The sequence below is a fragment of the Phocoena sinus genome, chromosome 4 (genome assembly GCF_008692025.1).
Source record: "Phocoena sinus isolate mPhoSin1 chromosome 4, mPhoSin1.pri, whole genome shotgun sequence".
In the NCBI taxonomy this organism is placed as follows: domain Eukaryota; kingdom Metazoa; phylum Chordata; class Mammalia; order Artiodactyla; family Phocoenidae; genus Phocoena; species Phocoena sinus.
The window spans coordinates 62,689,489-62,709,536 of NC_045766.1; the positions used below are offsets into that span (position 1 = coordinate 62,689,489).

Below are 20,048 nucleotides of genomic sequence, written 5' to 3' on the forward strand. Positions count from 1 at the left end.
TAAGACGCGGAACAGCCAAAATAAATGAATTAAGTAGATAAATAAATAAATAAATATTTTAAAAACAATATATATTAAATAAGGTGTCTTTCAACAGAAACACACATAAAATAAGATTATGTATCGATCAGTCAACTAAAATGTCATAAGCAGAGGCTCACAGGAACCTAACCCTATATTCCCGCTAAGAGCAGTGGTTCAGTAACTGCTACTTCAGTGCTTGTAGTGCCTTTACAGAACATGAACTACTGTGAATAAAGATGAAGTGTATATAAAAATTATCTTCTGGGACCATATTTCCCTGACTATGTAGTTTTAGTTCTATAATATACGAGACTATTGCTCACAGTGAGTCCTTTTCCTAGCCTTCTCCATTCACCCCTGGGTGACTGGCTCTTGCTGTCTTTTCAAGACGGGCTAGTGGATGGTCCTTCACCCATCCCCAACTCTGCTCATGGGATGAGAAGCTTGAGTGGGGGACAGAACCAGCCTCAGGAATGAGCTGCTCTTGGCTTAACCCTCAGAGGCTCTGGGGCTGGTAGAAACTCTTGGTTTCTTCAATAGGACAATTTTATCATTTTGCTTTGTTCGATTGTTTGGAGACATTCCTGGATGCAGTTTGGTTAAAGTTGACTCTTTTTTTTTCAATTAAAAAAAAAGTGGCTAGTGGGTAATATAGTTCCTAAGTTTATTCATATCTGTAAATGAATTCCTTGGCCTAAATGATGCCCTGGCTTTAAATAATATGCTTTTCTACTTCCTTCTTGTGTTGAATTCCACTCCAGAGAACTTTTCCCCTTAAATGTTACTTGTCTTTTTCCTACCACAAACTTGAAGCATTCTTTCCTTTTCTGAAATAACTTCTCCCACTAGCACAGAAGCTCCAAGATGACTGACCTATTTGTCCGTTTATCCATTCTTATGTTCCCAGTGCCAAGAACATCACCTGGCTTGGAGTTGGCTTCAATAAATGTTTCCTGAATAAGTGAATATCAACCTGTTAACACGTTATTCAGCCATTCAGAATGAGCCATGTAAATACTATAAGGAGTGTATGATGTAACGTTTATAAAATAAATGAAGTATGAAATGGCACATGCATTATGACTGAAACTATGTAAAAATATATCTGCAGGTAACAGACCTGGAAAATCATATGCAAACAACAATGGGTCATACACTCCACTTCCAATGTTCTTTGTTTAAAATTGCCTCAGGTTATTAACCCTTTTCCTCTCAGAATTAATAACATTTTAAAAAGAAAACATTACACATCTTATTTTGGACCATGTTACAAATTAGTTTAAGCTCCTCTGAGGGCAGGCAGTGTATTGTTTTTAGCTTAGTATTTGCGTCCCCAGCACCAAGCTCAGGAACTTGTCTTGTCTTTGGGCCTGAAATTCTCAGGCAATTTGGAGAACATGCAAGGACTAGATATATGTGAATAGCAAATTTGTTAAATTGATTCACCCTCATAAATATAGTTCTTTACATTTTACTTTATGTTGGTATTACTAAAATGATTAACTACTATGTATGCCTTCAGAAAGCAAACCTCTTGTTGGTTATTTTGCTGTTTTGTTACAAAGTCAAGTTTGCTTAGAGGTAGTATTAACAGCCCAATCAAGAACCGCAGAACGTGTTAAACTGGTTTCTAAACCTTAACCTCTTCTACTAGAGTTTATTTGAAACAGGAGAAACTCGGCCTTTCTTCTTCAGACTACTTTGAAATTCAATCCCTCTGAAATGCTGTTTCCTGTTGGCAACTGGAAAATTACAATTGGATGGGTGATGTCTGCCATCCAGTGATGAATTCAGACCCCTATGTAGGGCAGGCCTGATTATCGTTTACTGTCTTCCCTCTGTTAAATTAAAAGAAACATATTCAAGTAGGATGTCAGGGAAATCTGGCTATAGCATCTTCAGATATAACGTGTTTGTGCCTGAGATATTTTCTTATAATCCAGTGTATGACTGCCCCCGGGCCAAATCCAGCCATGCTCATTAGTGTACTGCCTATAGCTGTTTTCCTGCTATAAGGCAAAGATGAGTAGTTTAACAGTGACCACTGGCCCACAAAGCTGAAAATATTTACTATATGTCTCTCTACAGAAGAAGTTTGCCAACCCTGGTCTAATGTCTTAAACAGAAACACAACACAATTTTGGAAAGAGCTTGGGTTTTGGAGACAAACCTAGGTTTGTGGTTCAATTCCATTGCCTACTAGCTATGTGACCTCTGGTAATTAATTACCCAACCTCTCTAGGTCTCAGTTTTGCATGTATAAAATGATCATAATAGTGCCAATCTGTCAGGCGGTGCTTTGCAGAGCCATATTGAGCCCAAGGCAAAAGAAAAACCACACCATATAAATATACATATTTATATAAATATATATTTATCAAAATATCCTCCCATATTTTGAAACAAGTGAAAAATAGACCTTCCTTATTTAATCTGTTCATACACCATTGTCAATCCTTGTAAACCGCCTAGCAACGAAGTGAGTTGTCATGGACCCAGGAATTCCAGCCAAGTAGAGATGATTTTTCCTGTTGTACAACAACACAGACTTGTAAAACAATCAATAGTATATCTTATTAAAATTTTTGACATTTTGTTCATCATATATTTGCAATGATTTTTTTTTTTTTTTTTTTTTTTTTTTTTTTTTTTTTTTTTTTTTTTTTTTGCGGTACGCGGGCCTCTTACTGCTGTGGTCTCTCCAGACGCACAGGCTCAGCAGCCATGGCTCACGGGCCCAGCCGCTCCGCGGCATGTGGGATCTTCCTGGACCGGGGCACGAACCCATGTCCCCTGCATTAGCAGGCAGACTCTCAATCACTGCGCCACCAGGGAAGCCCTGCAATGATTTTTGATCTTTTAAAAATATTGCATTAGGGGCTTCCCTGGTGGCGCAGTGGTTGGGAGTCTGCCTGCCGATGCAGGGGACACGGGTTCGTGCCCCGGTCTGGGAGGATCCCGCATGCCGCGGAGCGGCTGGGACCGTGAGCCATGGCCGCTGGGCCTGCGCGTCCGGAGCCTGTCCTCCGCAACGGGAGGGGCCACAGCAGTGAGAGGCCCGCGTAACGCATAAAAAAAAAAAAAAAATATTGCATTAAAATATCATCTATGCATTATAATATGCATTATTAATGATATGCAGATTATTGTTTGCATTAAACATTAAACGGTAGTAAAATATTATTTATATATTAAAATATCACTTAAATGTTGCATTAAAATATCACAAAATAAAATATTTTTATTGCATTAAAAAGTCATAAATATGACTGATCTTGATGACTATTTTGGTGTCCCTTCCACCCTTAAATTTTGCACCTAGTGAGTGCCTCACTCGCCTCACTGTAATCCCAGCCCTGCCATCAGGACTGATGTGAGAATGAGAGAAAATGCCTATGAAGTATCTAAAGCGTTACATGATACATAATAGATGCCAAAAAACTAGTAATTGATGATGATGTTGATGATAAGTTTGGTTAATAGTATTGATCTTTTAGGGTTGTTATGAAGACTAAATAAAATAAGTAAATCACAGTGTGGGATTTGATATAAAATAAGTGCTCAATAAATTCCTTCCTTCCAACTTTTTTTTTTTTTTTTTTTTTTTGGCTGTGTTGGGTCTTGGTTGCTGCGCGCGGGCTTTCTCTATTTGCAGAGAGCAGTGGGTTACTCTTTGCTGCGGTGCACGGGCTTCTCGTTGTGGTGGCTTCTCTTGTTGCGAAGCATGGGCTCTAGGCGCATGGGCTTCAGTAGTTGTGGCTCATGGGCTCTAGAGAGCAGGCTCAATAGTTGTGGCACACGGGCTTAATTGCTCTGCGGCATGTGGGATCTTCCCGGACCAGGGCCCGAACCCATGTTCCCTGCATTGGCAGGCGGATTCTTAACCGCTGTGCCACCAGGGAAGTCCCCCTTCCATCATTTTAGTTTCCTTAATCCAACCAAGGATTTGAAAAAGGGAAGCTTTATTAGTCAGTATACAGGTGACAGTGCTTCTCCCTGGCCAAAGAACTGTGTTTGTTTCTGGCTGTGTCATTAACAAGGTAAACAAACAACCTATTTGGGTCATCAGTTTTCTCATATTAAAATGAGGTGTTGATTCCTCATTCCTTAGCCATTTAGCTAACTCTAGCATTCCTTTTAGAAATGAAATTCTAAGATCTGCAAACTAACTTATTTGAAAGGATGCCTCTTGCATCTACTTAAGAAAACAAATTTCCAGGACTTTCTTACGAACAAAAGATAACCCTAATCTAAAAAAATTAATATATCAAGAAATTTCCTTTTTCTTAAATTTTAATTAAAAGACCTAAAAATAACCATACTTTACTCTTGTAATTAGAATGTTGGTCAGATAGGTGTTTTCTCACCTTTATATCAAGCAGGGTGTTTTTGCTATTAAATACCTGTTAGTTAACAAACATAGTTCCACATGCTACAATAAGGATGAGTCTTGAAAACAATACAATAAGTGAAAGATGCCAGTCACAAAAGACCACATATTATATGACTCTATACATATGAAATGTCCAGAATAGGGAAATCTATAGAGACAGAAAGTAGATTAGTGGTTGCTTAGGGCTGGGGGATGGGAGGAGATGGAGAGATGGGGTGCAATAGTTAAAGGGTACTGGGTTCCGTTTTGGAGTCATGAAAGTGTTCTAAAATTGACTGGTGACAATTGCACATATATGTGAATATACAAAAAAACACTTTAAGTGGGTGAATTGTATGGTATGTGTTTTATATCTCAATAAAACTGTTTCTTAAAAATGGCTCCTGTAATTTCATGCTTTCATGGAAAGAGTGAAAAAAAAAAAAGACGAAAAGTCTTTTGGAAGTGACTGGGCAGAAGTTTCCCTTTTTCTGTTGCAATCAAATCAGGCTCCCAGTTTTCCAATTTGTTTTCTTTCCCCTTGGAAACTGAGGTTGATAGACCTTCATTTTCTACCACTGCAGGCTAAATAAAGCACCCCTGCCCCTCCGCCACCCACTCTGGTCAGTCCATTGGCTGTGAGGGAGGGATTGGAGCTGTTTCTGTGCAAAACAAATCACTCTTATTCTCAGACTTAGGGATTAATACAGCTGTTGTTTTGTTTTACCTTTACCACATAAAATTGGGTTGGTTAGACAAAATGCCCTCTTGGTTGGAAAGATTATCCCTAGCTTTTATCCACCGGCTATGTTTCTTTAGGCTACAGCCAAGAAAACAGGGAGACATTTGTTTCCCTAAATTGATTTATTTTATATGAGTCCCAGTTGGATAGAAAAGTGTGATGCCCTCAGACTGATCACTGACAACCTCGCTTCCTTTCTGATGAAACTTCCATAGGATCCTTTGACTCTGTATTCGCAAGACACACTGCCCTGCAGCTAAATGAAGCTGCCCATGCTATCTAAGAGTCATGCTCAGTTCTGGCTTTTTAGCTTCTACCTGCCTTTGGAGGAACTGATTTCAGCTCCCACAACTCTGATTGGGGGAAAACTCCTGCAGAAAGAGGAAACTCCTCATTCATATCCAAAGAGGTGTCTGTGAAGAGAGAAGATGGAATTGTAGATAGAAATAAGCCACCAATGAAGCAATTGTGAGTGGAGCGAAGAGAGAGATGGTTCTGAGATTCTATGAGAGTCAATGAGCAAAACCTCTCAATATGGCCGAGTCAGTTTATTAAACATGAAAGTATCAGTTTCTCTCAGACCCATGGTTGGTGAAGTTTAGTCTACTAATCTCCAACCCGCAGTGACAGCGGTGAAATTCCACCTAATTTCACCTTGCTGCCTCATATCCAGTCAGGAAGTACAACAGGCAGGACCCTGACTCACACTTCTTTCATGTCAAGTTTTGGGCTCCGAGGCGGGCTCAAGCTCTCATTCTCCCCACCTCCAAACGTGACGCAAATGTGTATGAATAACTTCTTTAGAGCAGAGGTCCACAGACAGGTATATTGACTCCATGCAACCTGAAAATATTTACTGAGATTCAGACCTAGATTAAGGGATACACTGTTGAGTATTTTGCCTGCCGGTGGTGGATGCCGGCCGGTCAGTGCCCAGGACACACAGCTCACCACACATTAACTGATGGAGTTAGGAGCTTTCCAGAAACCCACGTCTGAGCACACTCTTAGGCTTGCCTGAAAATACTGTTCTGCAGGAACTTCCCAAAGTCTCAGAAATAAACACCTCTTTAGCCCAGAAACTTTGACTTGGAGAGATTAGAAAATGAGCTGGACTCCTACTTTGAAGAGAGAAGGAGAAGGGGGAGGTGACATGTCCCTACAATGAAATTCTATTGATTTTTTTTTTCATCTGAAAAGTTTATTTTTTTTATGCAGAGAACCACACTGAATTTGGCACTAAAAATCCATCCTGAGCCAGATTGTGACGGGTTCACAGTCGGCCAGAGCCAAAACTGCTGGAATATCTGTTTCTCTTTTACCCAAGGCAGAGACAGGCAAGAAGCGTACAGGCCAAATTCCCTCTTGGTTGGAAGGACATCTTTGCTTTTAACCACCAGCTTGGATTTCTTTAGGATATAACCCAGAAAACAAATGAGATGCCTGATTTCCTCACTCTCATCTCTTAATCATGTGCATAAATATGCACATTCACGCTCCACCCCCTCACTCACCTTTGTCTCCGCTGGGTTGGAGAAGGATGAGTCACAGACACACACACACACAGAGTTATAAATCAATCTGAAGAGAGCTTCCAATATCCGAGGAAACAATTCTCTCTCTAATTTTGGCACTGAGCTATTTTCTCTAGGAAAATATCTACCTAGTTTTACACAAGTTGCCACAGGACAAAATATCGATGGCAGAGTAACTTTTAAAAATACTAATGACAGGGACTACTCTGGTGACGCAGTGGTTAAGAATTCGCCTGCCAATGCAGGGGACACCAGTTCAAGCCTCAGAGCAACTAAGCCCGCGCACCACAACTATTGAGCCTGCGCTCTAGAGCCCACAAGCCACAGCTACTGAGCCCGCGCACGCCTAGAGCCCGTGCTCAACAAGAGAAGCCACCGCAATGGGAAGCCCACACACTGCAACAAAGAATAGCCCCCGCTTGCTGCAACTAGAGAAAGCCCGCACGCAACAAGGAAGACCCAACGCAGCCCTAAATAAATAAATTTTAAATAAATAAGTAAAATACTTATGACAAGCAGCCTTAATTTAGAAGAATACTTATCAGCCTGTGTTCCTTGAACCACCTACAAACTGAAAAACCTCGTGAGTTTGTTTGAAATGCAGATTCCAGGACCTCACCCCAGACCCAGAGTTTGGATCTCTGGAGATTAGAGTCTCTGCATTTTTACCAAATTCCCCAAATGATTCCAGCGCACACTAGAGTTTGCTAGCCATTGCTTTGTACGCTAGTAAGAGTACGGCAAACATTCCTATCATGATTTCACAAAGGTTAGAACAACAAAATAAAAATCTCTGTAAGTAAGTGACCTGTATTCTTGGGATTTCAGAGTCACATCTTAATCACTTGCTAATGTTTGGACTGCAAGCCAAGGAAGGGAAAAACAAAAAGTCAATGTATTTGTGATCAATACTTTCTGCATATTATTCAACACCCTCCCCCAAGAGAGTTCTCAGTTCACGGTTTTGCAGATACTGAGAAGTACGGATTTAGCTTACAGCTATAATTATGTTTTTTATATTTTTTCTTTCTAGCTATGGAAGTTTATTGTGATGTATATCTATCTGCTTAGATTCTATCATGCAGCAGTGGGTATGGAATGACTTAAAACGAGACTTTACTGATGAGATAACATTAAGTAAAAAGGCAGGTCAATGGTTACCAGGGGAAAGGTTGGGGAGGGATAAATTGGGAATTTGAGATTAACTGATACACACTACTATATATAAAATAGATAAACAAAGACCTAGTGTATAGCACAGGGAACTATATTCAGGATCTTGTAATAACCTACAATGGGAAAGAATCTGAAAATGAATATATATATATACATATATATATGTATATACATATATGAACTGAATCACTTTGCTGTACACCTGAATCATTGTAAATCAAGTATACTTCAAATTTTAAAATTAATTTAAAAATACATTTTTTTAAAAAGGCGGGTCACAAAAAATTAATTGCCAGCTTTTTAAACTGAGGTATGTAATGGGAGACTGGAAGAAAGTACTCACAAATTACCATCAGGTTTTTGTGTTAAGGTTAGTTCCCACTCCCCTTAAGCTATCCCTAAATTTATTTTATTTTTTAAAATTTTAGGGACTTCCCTGGCAGTCCAGTAGTTAAGACTCCGTGCTTCCACTGCAGGGGACAAGGGTTCTATCCCTGGTCCCCTCAGGGGCCGGGGATCCCCCATGCCTCGCGAACAAAAAAAAATTTTTTTTTAAGTGATAACACACACAAACTTTAAAACATTGAATTCTCAATTTAAAATATCATCACTAGTTTAATTTTAACTTACTATTAAATCAACTTCAAAAGCACAAATTAAGAAAAAGTTATTTATAAGCCTGAAATCCTAATACAACTATATTAATTTTCCATTTCCCTTATAAACTTTATTTACAGGCATACACACATGATTTTTGCATAGTTGTAATCTTAGTTTATCTACAAAATTGAGTTCTGCTTTTTTGACTTTGCGTTATGTTATAAACATGTTTGCACATTTCTGCATAGCTTCAGAATTATTTTAATGGCTACGTATTTTTAAAAGTTGTTACACTGTACTTTATCCATTCCTGTATGTAGGAACATTTCTGCTGTATCTAGTTTTAACTTATTATAAATAACAGAGTTAGAATCATTCTTTGTATATAGGTTCTTTGTTTTTCTTTTACAAGATATTTCTTTAGAACAAATTCCCAGCAATGGTTTTACTAGTTTCAAAGGGCATGAACATTTTTATGGGTCCTAATATATAACATACTTCCCTTCAGAAAAATTGTACCAGTCTTCATTACAATAAACTATGTGAAAAAGTACTGGATTCCTAAAAAGCTGAGAAGTGTTGAGCTTTTCTTTAAAAAAAAAGCATTTCACTTTATTTTTATTACCTTGCTGTGTACATTACTGTTTTAATTTTTATTTCTCCATTATGATTAACAATTTTAAGTAATCAATATGCCAGGCACCATTCCAAGAGGTTTACACATATAAAATCATATTTTTTTAAATAAAAATAATTTAAGTAAACACGATGCATGAAAGCTGTAAAAACCTGTCCTCTCTGTATTAGATATTACAGTAAAATAAAATTTAAAATTCTCAGAAAGTAAATGATCTTATTTCATAGAAGTGGAAAGGCACAGAAAAATGAACTATGAAAGAAAAAATACTAGATTTTTCAGCATATTTAAGTTTTGTACATCAGAAGAACAGGCTAATTCAAAGGAATAATCGTTTCTTTTACTACTGAGGAAAAATAAAGTTTTTTCAGAATTCAAAATTTCACTTAATCCATATCTTCTTTCCTGAAAAATCACTGTGTGAAACTTAAAAAGTCCAATGAAGGAACTGGGATGATAAAATGACAGTTATACTAAATATTTGTTAAATAATTAAGAAAACCATTCAATATATGACCAACCTGATCTCACCAAGCACATCAAACTGATGAGGAAGTATAATCTCAGCATATGGAAACTGGAGACAGTGTGTGTCGCATTCACAAGAAGAATGATTTCCTTCCCAGAGTCTTAGACTTTCCCCTCAGAGAGAGCTCAGATAACTAACCCAGAGGTGTGGTGACAACAGGAAGCTCCCAAGAGACTGCAGGCAGGTCCCAACCCTTTCAGGATATGTGACTCCTCCCCTTTTCAATAAAAGGTCAGGTACATTTCTGCTTACACAATTTTATGCATATCTTGATATTATGTATGTGCAGAATGATGAGTTCAAAATAGTTTCATTCTTTGTGGGCGTTTGGCTTGGTGTGTTGAAATCAAGTGTGATTTGAGACATTTTCCCCTCTTGTTTTTGTGAATGAAACAAATCCAGTTAGTCTTCTGTTGACCTGTGTATACAAAACTACTTTTTGGTTTATTTACACACTTATTTCTTAGAGGGCAGTCTTCAGATTTTATTAAGAACATTTTAAGTCTAATCAAGTACCTATATTTGTAAAAATATGCTTCAGATTAAAGGCAACTTTTTAAAATTTTTTTGCGGTACGAGGACCTCTCACTGCTGTGGCCTCTCCCGCTGCGGAGCACAGGCTCCGGACGTGCAGACCCGGCGGCTATGGCTCACGGGCCCAGCCGCTCCAAGGCATGTGGGATCCTCCTGGACCGGGGCACGAACCTGCATCCCCTGCATCGTTAGGCAGACTCTCAACCACTGTGCCACCAGGGAAGCCCTAAAGGCAACTTTTAAAATGGTTCTATATATCTTTATTTTTATTTTTTCCCATCTCTCTCTTAGTTGTTCTTCCTTCTTCTTCCTCCTCCCCTTCCCCTTTCTCCTCCTCCCCTTTCACCCCTCCCCTCCCCTCCCCTCCATCCCCTCCCCTCCCCTCCCTTCTTCCTCCTCCCCTTCTTCTTCTTCTTCAAGGAAAAATAGACGAAAAAGCTTTAAATAGAGAACTAGGCCAGAATCCATCCACCTCAAATTTGGAAGTAACTGAATTTGTGCTCCATAGCTGCACAGTAATTTAATTCTCTCTCTGGTAGAAGTACTTGCAACACTTACTCAGGCTTGTGATGGTGGTCCGAAGAACTGAAAAATAGATGAATAAATACAGAAACAACTTAAGAATACATTTTCATAGGCAAAATGCATAGGCAAAGCATAGGCAAAATTTACTAGTCATTTAGCATTGTTTATGAAGTGACAGCATCTCTCATATAAGTTTATCAGTTTTCTCATATAAGTTTGAGAAATTATATGAGAAATTATACTCATACAATTCTCTGCGCCTGCGCCCCATTCCTTGTAGGAAGCGGATTCTAGCAATGCTCTCCAAGTAATCAGTACATCAGAATCACTGGGGGAACTTTTAAAAGTATCGTATATGGATTTCTGTGTCACACCTCAGACCTAATGAACGCCAAGGCTCCCTACCAGTGGTCCACTGACCTGGGTTCAAATCCCATGTCTTCTACTCACTAGTTGAGTGGCCTTAACCAAAACATTTAAGTTCTCTAACTCTTCGTTTTCTCCACTGTAGAATGAAGATGATAAAACTACACATCTCACCAGGTTGTTATATGGATTAAATGAGATATTGTAAGTCAAGTTCTTGGCACTGTGCCTACTACCAAGGGTAAGTGCGCTCACCACTTGGTAACTATTGTTATTACCTAACTGGTCACACAGTCACCTTTCCCTCCCCTCAGAAGGTGAGCCACACAGTACTAAGAAGGATTAGGTGGACAAGCTTTGTGGGAATGTAGGAATGAAGAGGACCTTTTAGCAGTGATGTTTCAGGTGAATAATTTTAGCCACCACTTGTCTGTTTTGGTATTTTGTCTCCTGCTTGGAGAAATAAATTAAGGATACATAAATAAGAAAACCAAATAGGTGGCCTGTTAGTTTTTCTTTTTCTCCATTTGCAGTAAGCTTTACTAATTTGAAAACAACTGCCCTCTGGAACAAATGGAGAATTGTTTCACATTCTGTTAGGAACGTGTTATGGAATGCATTGCCCCTGTTGGCTCAGTGTACTTGCCTGATAAAATTTGTTGAATTCCTATCAGTTTTAGTACCATGCCAAATGTTTATCTAGACAGAGCCAATGTACATTTTTCTGGAAACTAGCCAATTATAGGAATAAGAATCATTTCCGTTGGGAGGCCTCTTTGTGTTACTATTAATGATTGTCCTGCTGGGGGTACAGAAAGTCCCCTAACTTCCTAGCTGTGTGCTCCCTTCTACTTCCAGCATTCAGGACAGCACAAGAATCAGTGGGAGAACTCATCTCCTCTTTTTGGGGTAGTGAAAAATATCAAATATAAAAAAACATAAAACATTCTAAAGGATTGGGGGAGGAGTGAGGAAGGGATGAACAGAAAATGGGTGATAAAGGGTTAGCACAAGGAGTCTTTGAGAGGTGGATTACTTCCTTCCCTTGATTGTAGTGTGGGGCCTTTAGGGACTTTCCACCCCCTCACTTGTTCCCGTAAACCAATTCTTCTCCCTATCGTGCGCCACTCCTTCTCCCTATCGAAACCAATTCTTCTCCCTATCGTGCGCCACTCCTTCTCCCTATCGAAACCAATTCTTGGAGTTTTTCAGTTGACGGGGACTTGCCAGACAGCGGGTAATTTTCCAGTTGCCCGTAACAGGTATACGCCCTAACCGCCACAATGAACAGACAACTATAACGGCCAGAAGGTGGGACAAAAGTTCCTAAGCCGATGAATTCAAAAGTCACCACATTTACCCAATCATTGTGAGAATATACCCGCCCTATGAGTAAATAAACCTATAAAAAGTATGTGATTCCGCTTTTAGGGGTTCCCCATCGGCCTCCTGCGTGAGGTTCAGGGAACCCCGGTGCATCGGCTCCTAATAAACCTCTTGCGTGTTGCAGCGGCTCTCGACTCTTGGCGGTTCTTGGGCGAGTTGGAATCCCTCGTAGACCGTTTGGGTCTAACAGTAGTGGTGATTACAGGAATCTACACGTGTGATAAGGTTGCTTAGAACCCCTCCCCCCCAATACACACACACAAATGAGTGCATATAAAAGTGGTAAAATCTAAGTAAGGTCTATGAATTGTACCAAAGTCGATTTTCTGGCTTTGATAGTGCAATTTCTGATAGTTTGATTTTCTGGTTTTGTAACTTCTTATATAAGATGTTACAATTGTGGGAAACTGGGTGAGTGTACAAGGGACATGCCTGTACTATTTTTCAACTTCCTATGAACCAATAATTATTTCCAAATAAAAGGTTTTAAAAATTCCAAATGATCTGCCAACTCCTAACCATTTGAATGATAACATTTATTCAAAGATATTCTAAGGAAAACCATTTCTTCATTTCTCATCAGCTAGATAAGAATGAATAATGGTCAGTTTTCTCAGTGCTATGACACTGATAAATGACAACTCAGGAACATTAGAATTTTCCTCATTTCCAATTTAGTATTATGTACTGGCTTTTTTTTTTTTTTAACCTAGAAATCACTTGCTACAGAGAGCACAGTAGAAAGAGGCAGGTAAGCTTCCAAACGAAGGGACAGGAAAAACAGGTATGGAAGTGTAATGGAACAGAGGGGAGGTGGTTTTATAACTCTCCTTGACTTCAACAGTCAGAAAAGTTGAACTGTGTCCCCTCCCGCCCTGGTCTAGGGCTCCAAGCTGGTATATGACTCGCTATAATGTCCTTTTGTCTTTTCATCCGCAACAGTGGCCCTGCAATTTCTCACTTGAGGTCCAGGTTTGGAAAGGTAAGTCTGTTTCCTTGAGTCATATTCTATAAGGAGATCAGGGTAACTTTCTCCAAATCTATGTATTTGTTTAATTTCATTTAAAAAATGTATTTATTTGCTTATTTATTTGGCTGCACTGAGTCTTAGTTGCAGCATGCAGGATTTTCGTTGTGGATGTGGGATCTAGTTCCCTGACCAGGGATCAAACCTGGGCCCCCTGCATTGAGAGCATGGAGTCTTAAACGCTGGACCACCAGGGAAGTCCCTGTTTCATTTCTTCATTCCTTCATTTATTGAACATTTCTTGAGCTTCCATTAAAAATATAATAAGGAAAAAGTAGGAGATGGCTCCTTCCCTCAAGGAGACAGACACAGTACTACCACTACTACTACTTCTACTGCTATCACTACTACTGCTGCTGCTGCAGCTACTACTACTACAATACAATATAATATAGAGATTTGGGTACACATTCCATAGGGGAACTGAGGAGAAAGCAGTGAGGTGCTAGGAATCCCAGGGAGGAGCCGTTGGAAAAGTTTCACACAGGAAGAGTCTTTTTTTTTTTTTTTAACATCTTTATTGGGGTATAATTGCTTTAGAATGGTGTGTTAGTTTCTGCTTTACAACAAAGCGAATCAGTTATACATATACATATGTTCCCATATCTCTTCCCTCTTGCGTCTCCCTCCCTCCCACCCTCCCTATCCCGCCCCTCCAGGCGGTCACAAAGCACCGAGCTGATCTCCCTGTGCTATGTGGCTGCTTCCCGCTAGCTGTCTACCTTACGCTTGGTAGGGTATATAATGAGCTGGGTTTCAAAGACTAGGCAGCAGTTTACGAGGTGAAGAAGAAGGAAGCAAGGCATTCCAGGCAGAGGGAATGAACTTGGAGGCATAAAAGAAGTGTGGATTGAGAGTTCGGTGTGTATGAATAGGAAATGATAAAGTAATTTGAAGACAGGTTGTGAAGAACTTTATGTCATGCTTAGGATATTGGCTTTTTATCTTCAAGACAATGGGAACTAGATTTTTTTCTTGTTCACCTATTTATATGTTAATGTATTACTATTACTTAATAATACAAACAAATATAAATATTGTATGATCATATATAATAAATGTAATAAATAATATACATATAAAATAATATTTTTATGCTAACTTACTAACATTATTATGTGAATAATTTTTTTGGTAGTTCATTACAAAAAAAGAAAGAAAATGTCTACATACTACTTTTCTGGCCTAAGAAGTATTTTTCATTGAATAGAGCTACTTTGTTTTAGAAAGCATGACTTCCTTACAAACAATGTATTGAACAAAATCAGTGCAAGTCCACTGCTCTCAGTAACCGCTTGTTTTTGGAGTGCTGCTCAGAACATTTCAAAGAGAGACTGCTCTAGCAAGGCCTTGCACAATGGCAAGACAGAGGCAAAATGCTTTTTACTTACTAAAATTTCATTTAAAAAAAAAAGATCAACAAAAATTTCAGGGGAATGTTCAATACTTAAAGTCCATTGGTACCATGTTTTTTAGATTTACTTGGACCTTAAACTGTTGTTTTAAAATACTGATATTAGAGTCTGGTTTTTACTTTTATTTAGCTGGCTTCCCAAGCATTTGTCATGAGAATCCTGCACCTTCATTGGACAGTTATTCCCTGGAGCGTACACACAAAGTTGTCTGTGCAAGACTCTATGGAAAAGTCTACTCCTGGCATTTGGAAGGTCTATCCTTGTGACTTATGGCTTGGGCATCCATTTGGAACCATTGTGAACCATTTGAGGGGCTCACGCTGTCTAAATTAAGAGAGTATTCCTTACCAGGTGGCTCCCTCCTCTTCTGCCTGCACCTCACTTTCAGCTGCTCCCAGAGATACCTGTCTCTCTTTTTGAGGTTCTCCCTAGGGCCATCCAATGTAAATGTTAGCATTGCCACATATTTTAAGTCAGACTTACTCCAAACAAACCTCCCAAATTTGGTGAAAGTCAACCAAACCATTTTTAGTGATTCAGTAACAGGAAACTAGAAATGTAACTTATAAATTACTTTCCTTAATAAATACGAACAACAGGGCTTCCCTGGTGGCACAGTAGTTAGGAATCCACCGGCCAATGCAGGGTACATGGGTTTGAGCCCTGGTCCGGGAAGATCCCACATGCCGCGGAGCAGCTAAGCCTGTGAGCCACAACTACTGAGCCTGTGCTCTAGAGCCCATGAGCCACAACTACTGAGCCTGCGTGCCACAACTACTGAAGCCCACACGCCTAGAGCCCATGCTCCACAACAAGAGAAGCCACTGCAGTGAGAAGCCCGCGCACCACCAGCGAAGAGTAGCCCCTGCTCGCCAAAACTAGAGAAAGCCCGCGGGCAGCAACGAAGACCCAACGCAGCCAAAAATAAACAAATAAATAGACAAAAAAAATTTTTAAAACAACAATAATATAAACTTACCTTCCTTAACAACAACAACAAAAGGCAACAAAAGAACACCAATGACAACAAAAGACAGAAAAAGATCCTGAAAATACATAGAAGAAGGACAGGGTAGGGCTTCCCTGGTGGTGCAGTGGTTGAGAGTCCGCCTGCCGATGCAGGGGACATGGGTTCGTGCCCTGGTCCGGGAGGATCCCACGTGCTGCAGAGCGGCTGGGCCCGTAAGCCATGGCCGCTGAGCCTGCGCTTCCGGAGCCTGTGCTCCGCAACGGGAGAGGCCACAGCAGTGAGAGGCCCGCATACCGCAAAAACAACAAAAAAAGGATAGGGTAGAAGAAGAGGCAGCTATTGCAATGGTGCGAGAAATGATCAGGTCTTGAAAGACAGTGATTTTGATGGGTTTGTGTTACTGAGTTGGTCTAATTGATCTCGGAGAGACAGCAGTGAGCAGTCCTGAAGAGAGATCTTAGTTCCCTGCCCAGGAATTGGACCTGGGTAGCCTGGATGAAAATCATGAATCCTAGCCGCTAGACCACCAGGGACTAGAGGCTAGAAAGAAAGTGGCCCTGGCCCTTTCCCCCAATTGAAAGCAAGAATGTTTCAAGGAGGCAAAAACTGTAAAAATAGGTACAAAGTTTATTATTAGAGACACAGTACAAGGTATGGGAGAGCACACAGAGCATAAAGTTTGTTTATTTAAGACAGAAACTAGGCAGAAATACATACCCAGAGAGAAAGCTTATGGGCATCCTGAACAAAGAGTGCAGGAACTAGGTGATTTAAATTAATATTTAAATAGGACAGTCCTTCCAGGTCTTTGTTTGCCTTTGGCTAATTATCTTGTTCCTTTTTTCACACCTGACTGGTCCCAGGACCCTCCCCAACATGTGTGCGCAACTTTAAAAAAAAATTATTTATAATTTTTTTTGTATAGAAATGTTTTATTTTTTGAATTTTATTTTATTTTATTTTTTTTATACAGCAGGTTCTTATTAGTCATCCATTTTATACATATTAGTGTATACATGTCAATCCCAATCTCCCAATTCATCCCACCACCACCCCCCTGCCGCTTTCCCCCCTTGGTGTCCATACGTTTGTTCTCTACATCTGTGTCTCAGTTTTTGCCTTGCAAACCGGTTCATCTGTACCATTTTCTAGGTTCCACATATATGCATTAATATACGGTATTTGTTTTTCTCTTTCTGACTTACTTCACTCTGTATGACAGTCTCTAGGTCCATCCATGTCTCTACAAATGACCCAATTTCATTCCTTTTTATGGCTGAGTAATATTCTATTGTATATATGTACCACTTCTTCTTTATCCATTTGTCTGTCGATGGGCATTTCGGTTGCTTCCATGACCTGGCTATTGTAAATAGTGCTGCAATGAACATTGGGGTGCATGTGTCTCTCTGAATGGTGGTTTTCTCTGAGTATATGCCCAGTAGTGGGATTGCTGGGTCATATGGTAATTCTATTTTTACTTTTTAGGGAACCTCCATACTGTTACCCATAGTGGCTGTATCAATCTACATTCCCACCAACAGTGCAAAAGTGTTCCCTTTTTTCCACACCCTCTCCAGCATTTGTTGTGTGTAGATTTTCTGATGATGCCCATTCTAACTGGTGTGAGGTGATACCTCATTGTAGTTTTGATTTGCATTTCTCTAATAATTAGTGATGTTGAACAGCTTTTCATGTGCTTCTTGGCCATCTGTATGTCTTCTTTGGAGAAATGTCTATTTAGGTCTTCTGCCCATTTTTTGATTGGGTTGTTTGTTTTTTTCATATTGAGCTGCATGAGCTGTTTGTATATTTTGGAGTTTAATCCTTTGTTAGTTGCTTCGTTTGTAAATATTTTCTCCCCTTCTGAGGGTTGTCTTTTTGTCTTGTTTACTGTTTCCTTTGCTGTGCAAAAGCTTTTAAGTTTCATTAGGTCCCCTTGGTTTATTTTTGTTTTTTATTTCCATTACTCTAGAAGGTGGGTCAAAAAAGATCTTGCTGTGATTTATGTCAAAGAGTGTTCTTCCTATGTTTTCCTCTAAGAGTTTTGTTGTTGTGGTGGTTGTAAAGAGATATTTACTGGGACTCTTGTATAGAAAGGACAAGCTCAAGAAGGAACATGGCAGAATTACAAGATTATGAAAGCCACGGTCCAGGAAAACCTGGACCAAGGAAGCACTCTTTAAAAATCTTGAGTATGGTAGTACTTTGTATAGCACATAATAAATTTATAGAACTTACTATTTGAGGATGGTAGTAGAAATACCTCTTTTTTTAAAAAATGGTATGGTTAATACTTTGAATGTGAGAGACGCACAAAGCTATTAACAAAGTTGAAATATATCTAATTGAATCCTGGAACAGATGGAGTATCTGAGCATCCATATCCCTAAGATCAAGGCAAAAGCTTTAAACAGTCATCCAACAATTCAGTGTAAACCAACTCATTTTTTTAATATCCTGAAAGCAGAGTTTCTACCTTAATGGATGATTACACCTGGGAAATTGTACCTGCCTTAATAGTCTGCTTCATCCACTTTACTTCGGGTTGACTTTGCCTTATAGAAAGCAACCATTAAAGTTTCTTTTCCCTTGCCAAAGATTTAAAAAGTAGCCAAGCATTATATACAAATACAGAAAGGCCTATGCCAAGTTAACAAATGAAAATTTTAACTCAAAATGAGATATGCACACTGACGGTAAGTGCATTGGTATACTCTATACAAAATGATGCTGGAGAGTTTACAAACAATTGGTGATGTAAAACAGTGGTTTCCTAGGAACTTACTTAATCAGACCTTTAGAGGGCCCTAGCAAACTTCATTTTTAACAAGGGTGCCAGATGATTCTAGAATTTGATTAAAGTGTAGTTTGGGGAAGCACTTTTAACCTTCATTGTGTGTCAGATTACATATACAATAAAATTAAATTACAAACCATGTAACTGAACAAAAAATAATGTCCTTATATAAACTATTAGTAGATACCTAAATACAACATGGCTTTTAAAATGAAAACGTGTGTATAGTTGTATTCATAAAGTACACTAATCAAAAGCTATACAATATTAACAGCAAATCCAAATACAAATGAAGATATTCCTCTGAATTTCGTGTTTCATCGAGCATCAAAACCCACCAATCTTTTAGTCCTTTTCTTGTGCATTATTCTGTATCCACATTCTGTGCATTGGATTGGATCCCTTGATTTTATTTCATTTTCTGTGTGACATTCTCCACAGATATATATCATTGGCTGTTGCTTTGGGAGTTGAACGTCCTTCTGGGTGTCCATTGTTGTACCCACATAACATGGAGAAACTTCTCTGTGCTTGCAAACAGATTCTGACTCACCGCTATGTCCCCTCTAAGAGTTTTATAGTGTCCGGTCTTACATTTAGGTCCTTCATCCATTTGGAGTTTATTTTTGTGTATGGTGTTAGGGAGTGTTCTAATTTCATTCTTTTTTTTTTTTTTTTTTTTTTTTTTTGCGGTACGCAGGCCTCTCACTGTTGTGGCCTCTCCCGTTGCGGAGCACAGGCTCCGGACGCGCAGGCTCAGCGGCCATGGCTCACCGGCCCAGCCGTTCCGCGGCATGTGGGATCCTCCCGGACCGGGGCACGAACCCGTGTCCCCTGCATCGGCAGGCGGACTCCCAACCACTGCGCCACCAGGGAAGCCCTCTAATTTCATTCTTTTACATGTAGCTGTCAGTTTTCCCAGCACCACTTATTGAAGACTGCCTTTTCTCCATTATATATCCTTGCCTCCTTTGTCATAGATTAGTTGACCATAGGTGTGTGGGTTTATCTCTGGGTTTTCTATCCTATTCCATTGATCTATATTTCAGTTTTTGTGCCAGTACCACATTATCTTGATTACTGTAGCATTGTAGTATAGTCTGAAGTCAGGGAGTCTGATTCCTCCAGCTCCGTTTTTTTCCCTCAAGATTGCTTTGGCGGGGCTTCCCTGGTGGCACAGTGGTTAAGAATCTGCCTGCCCAAGCAGGGGACATGGGTTTGCACCCTGGCCCAGGAAGATCACACATGTTGCGGAGCAACTAAGCCCATGCAACACAGCTACTAAGCCTGCGCTCTAGAGCTCACGTGACACAACTAGTGAGCCTACGTGCCACAACTACTGAGGCCCGTGTACCTAGAGCCTGTGCTCTGCAACAAGAGAAGCCACTACAATGAGAAGCCCGCAGACTG

The 20,048-nt window shown here is 39.7% G+C and overlaps 2 protein-coding genes across 2 annotated transcripts in view; both read right to left on the minus strand.

The window, feature by feature from the left end:
- The window catches only part of LIPH (lipase H), a 45,757-nt gene extending 35,991 nt beyond the window's left edge, over positions 1-9,766 (minus strand). The window contains exon 1 of the mRNA XM_032630823.1: positions 9,608-9,766. Coding sequence (XP_032486714.1) covers positions 9,608-9,656 — 49 coding nt within the window. The 5' untranslated portion in view covers positions 9,657-9,766. The remainder of the gene's footprint in view (positions 1-9,607) is intronic.
- An 8,152-nt stretch (positions 9,767-17,918) lies between these two features.
- LOC116753439 (DNA-directed RNA polymerases I, II, and III subunit RPABC4-like) lies at positions 17,919-19,186 on the minus strand. The gene has a single exon (XM_032631207.1). It carries the CDS (start codon positions 19,130-19,132, stop codon positions 18,956-18,958), a length of 177 nt encoding a protein of 58 aa, XP_032487098.1. The 5' UTR covers positions 19,133-19,186; the 3' UTR covers positions 17,919-18,955.
- Between the last annotated feature and the right edge of the window lie 862 nt (positions 19,187-20,048).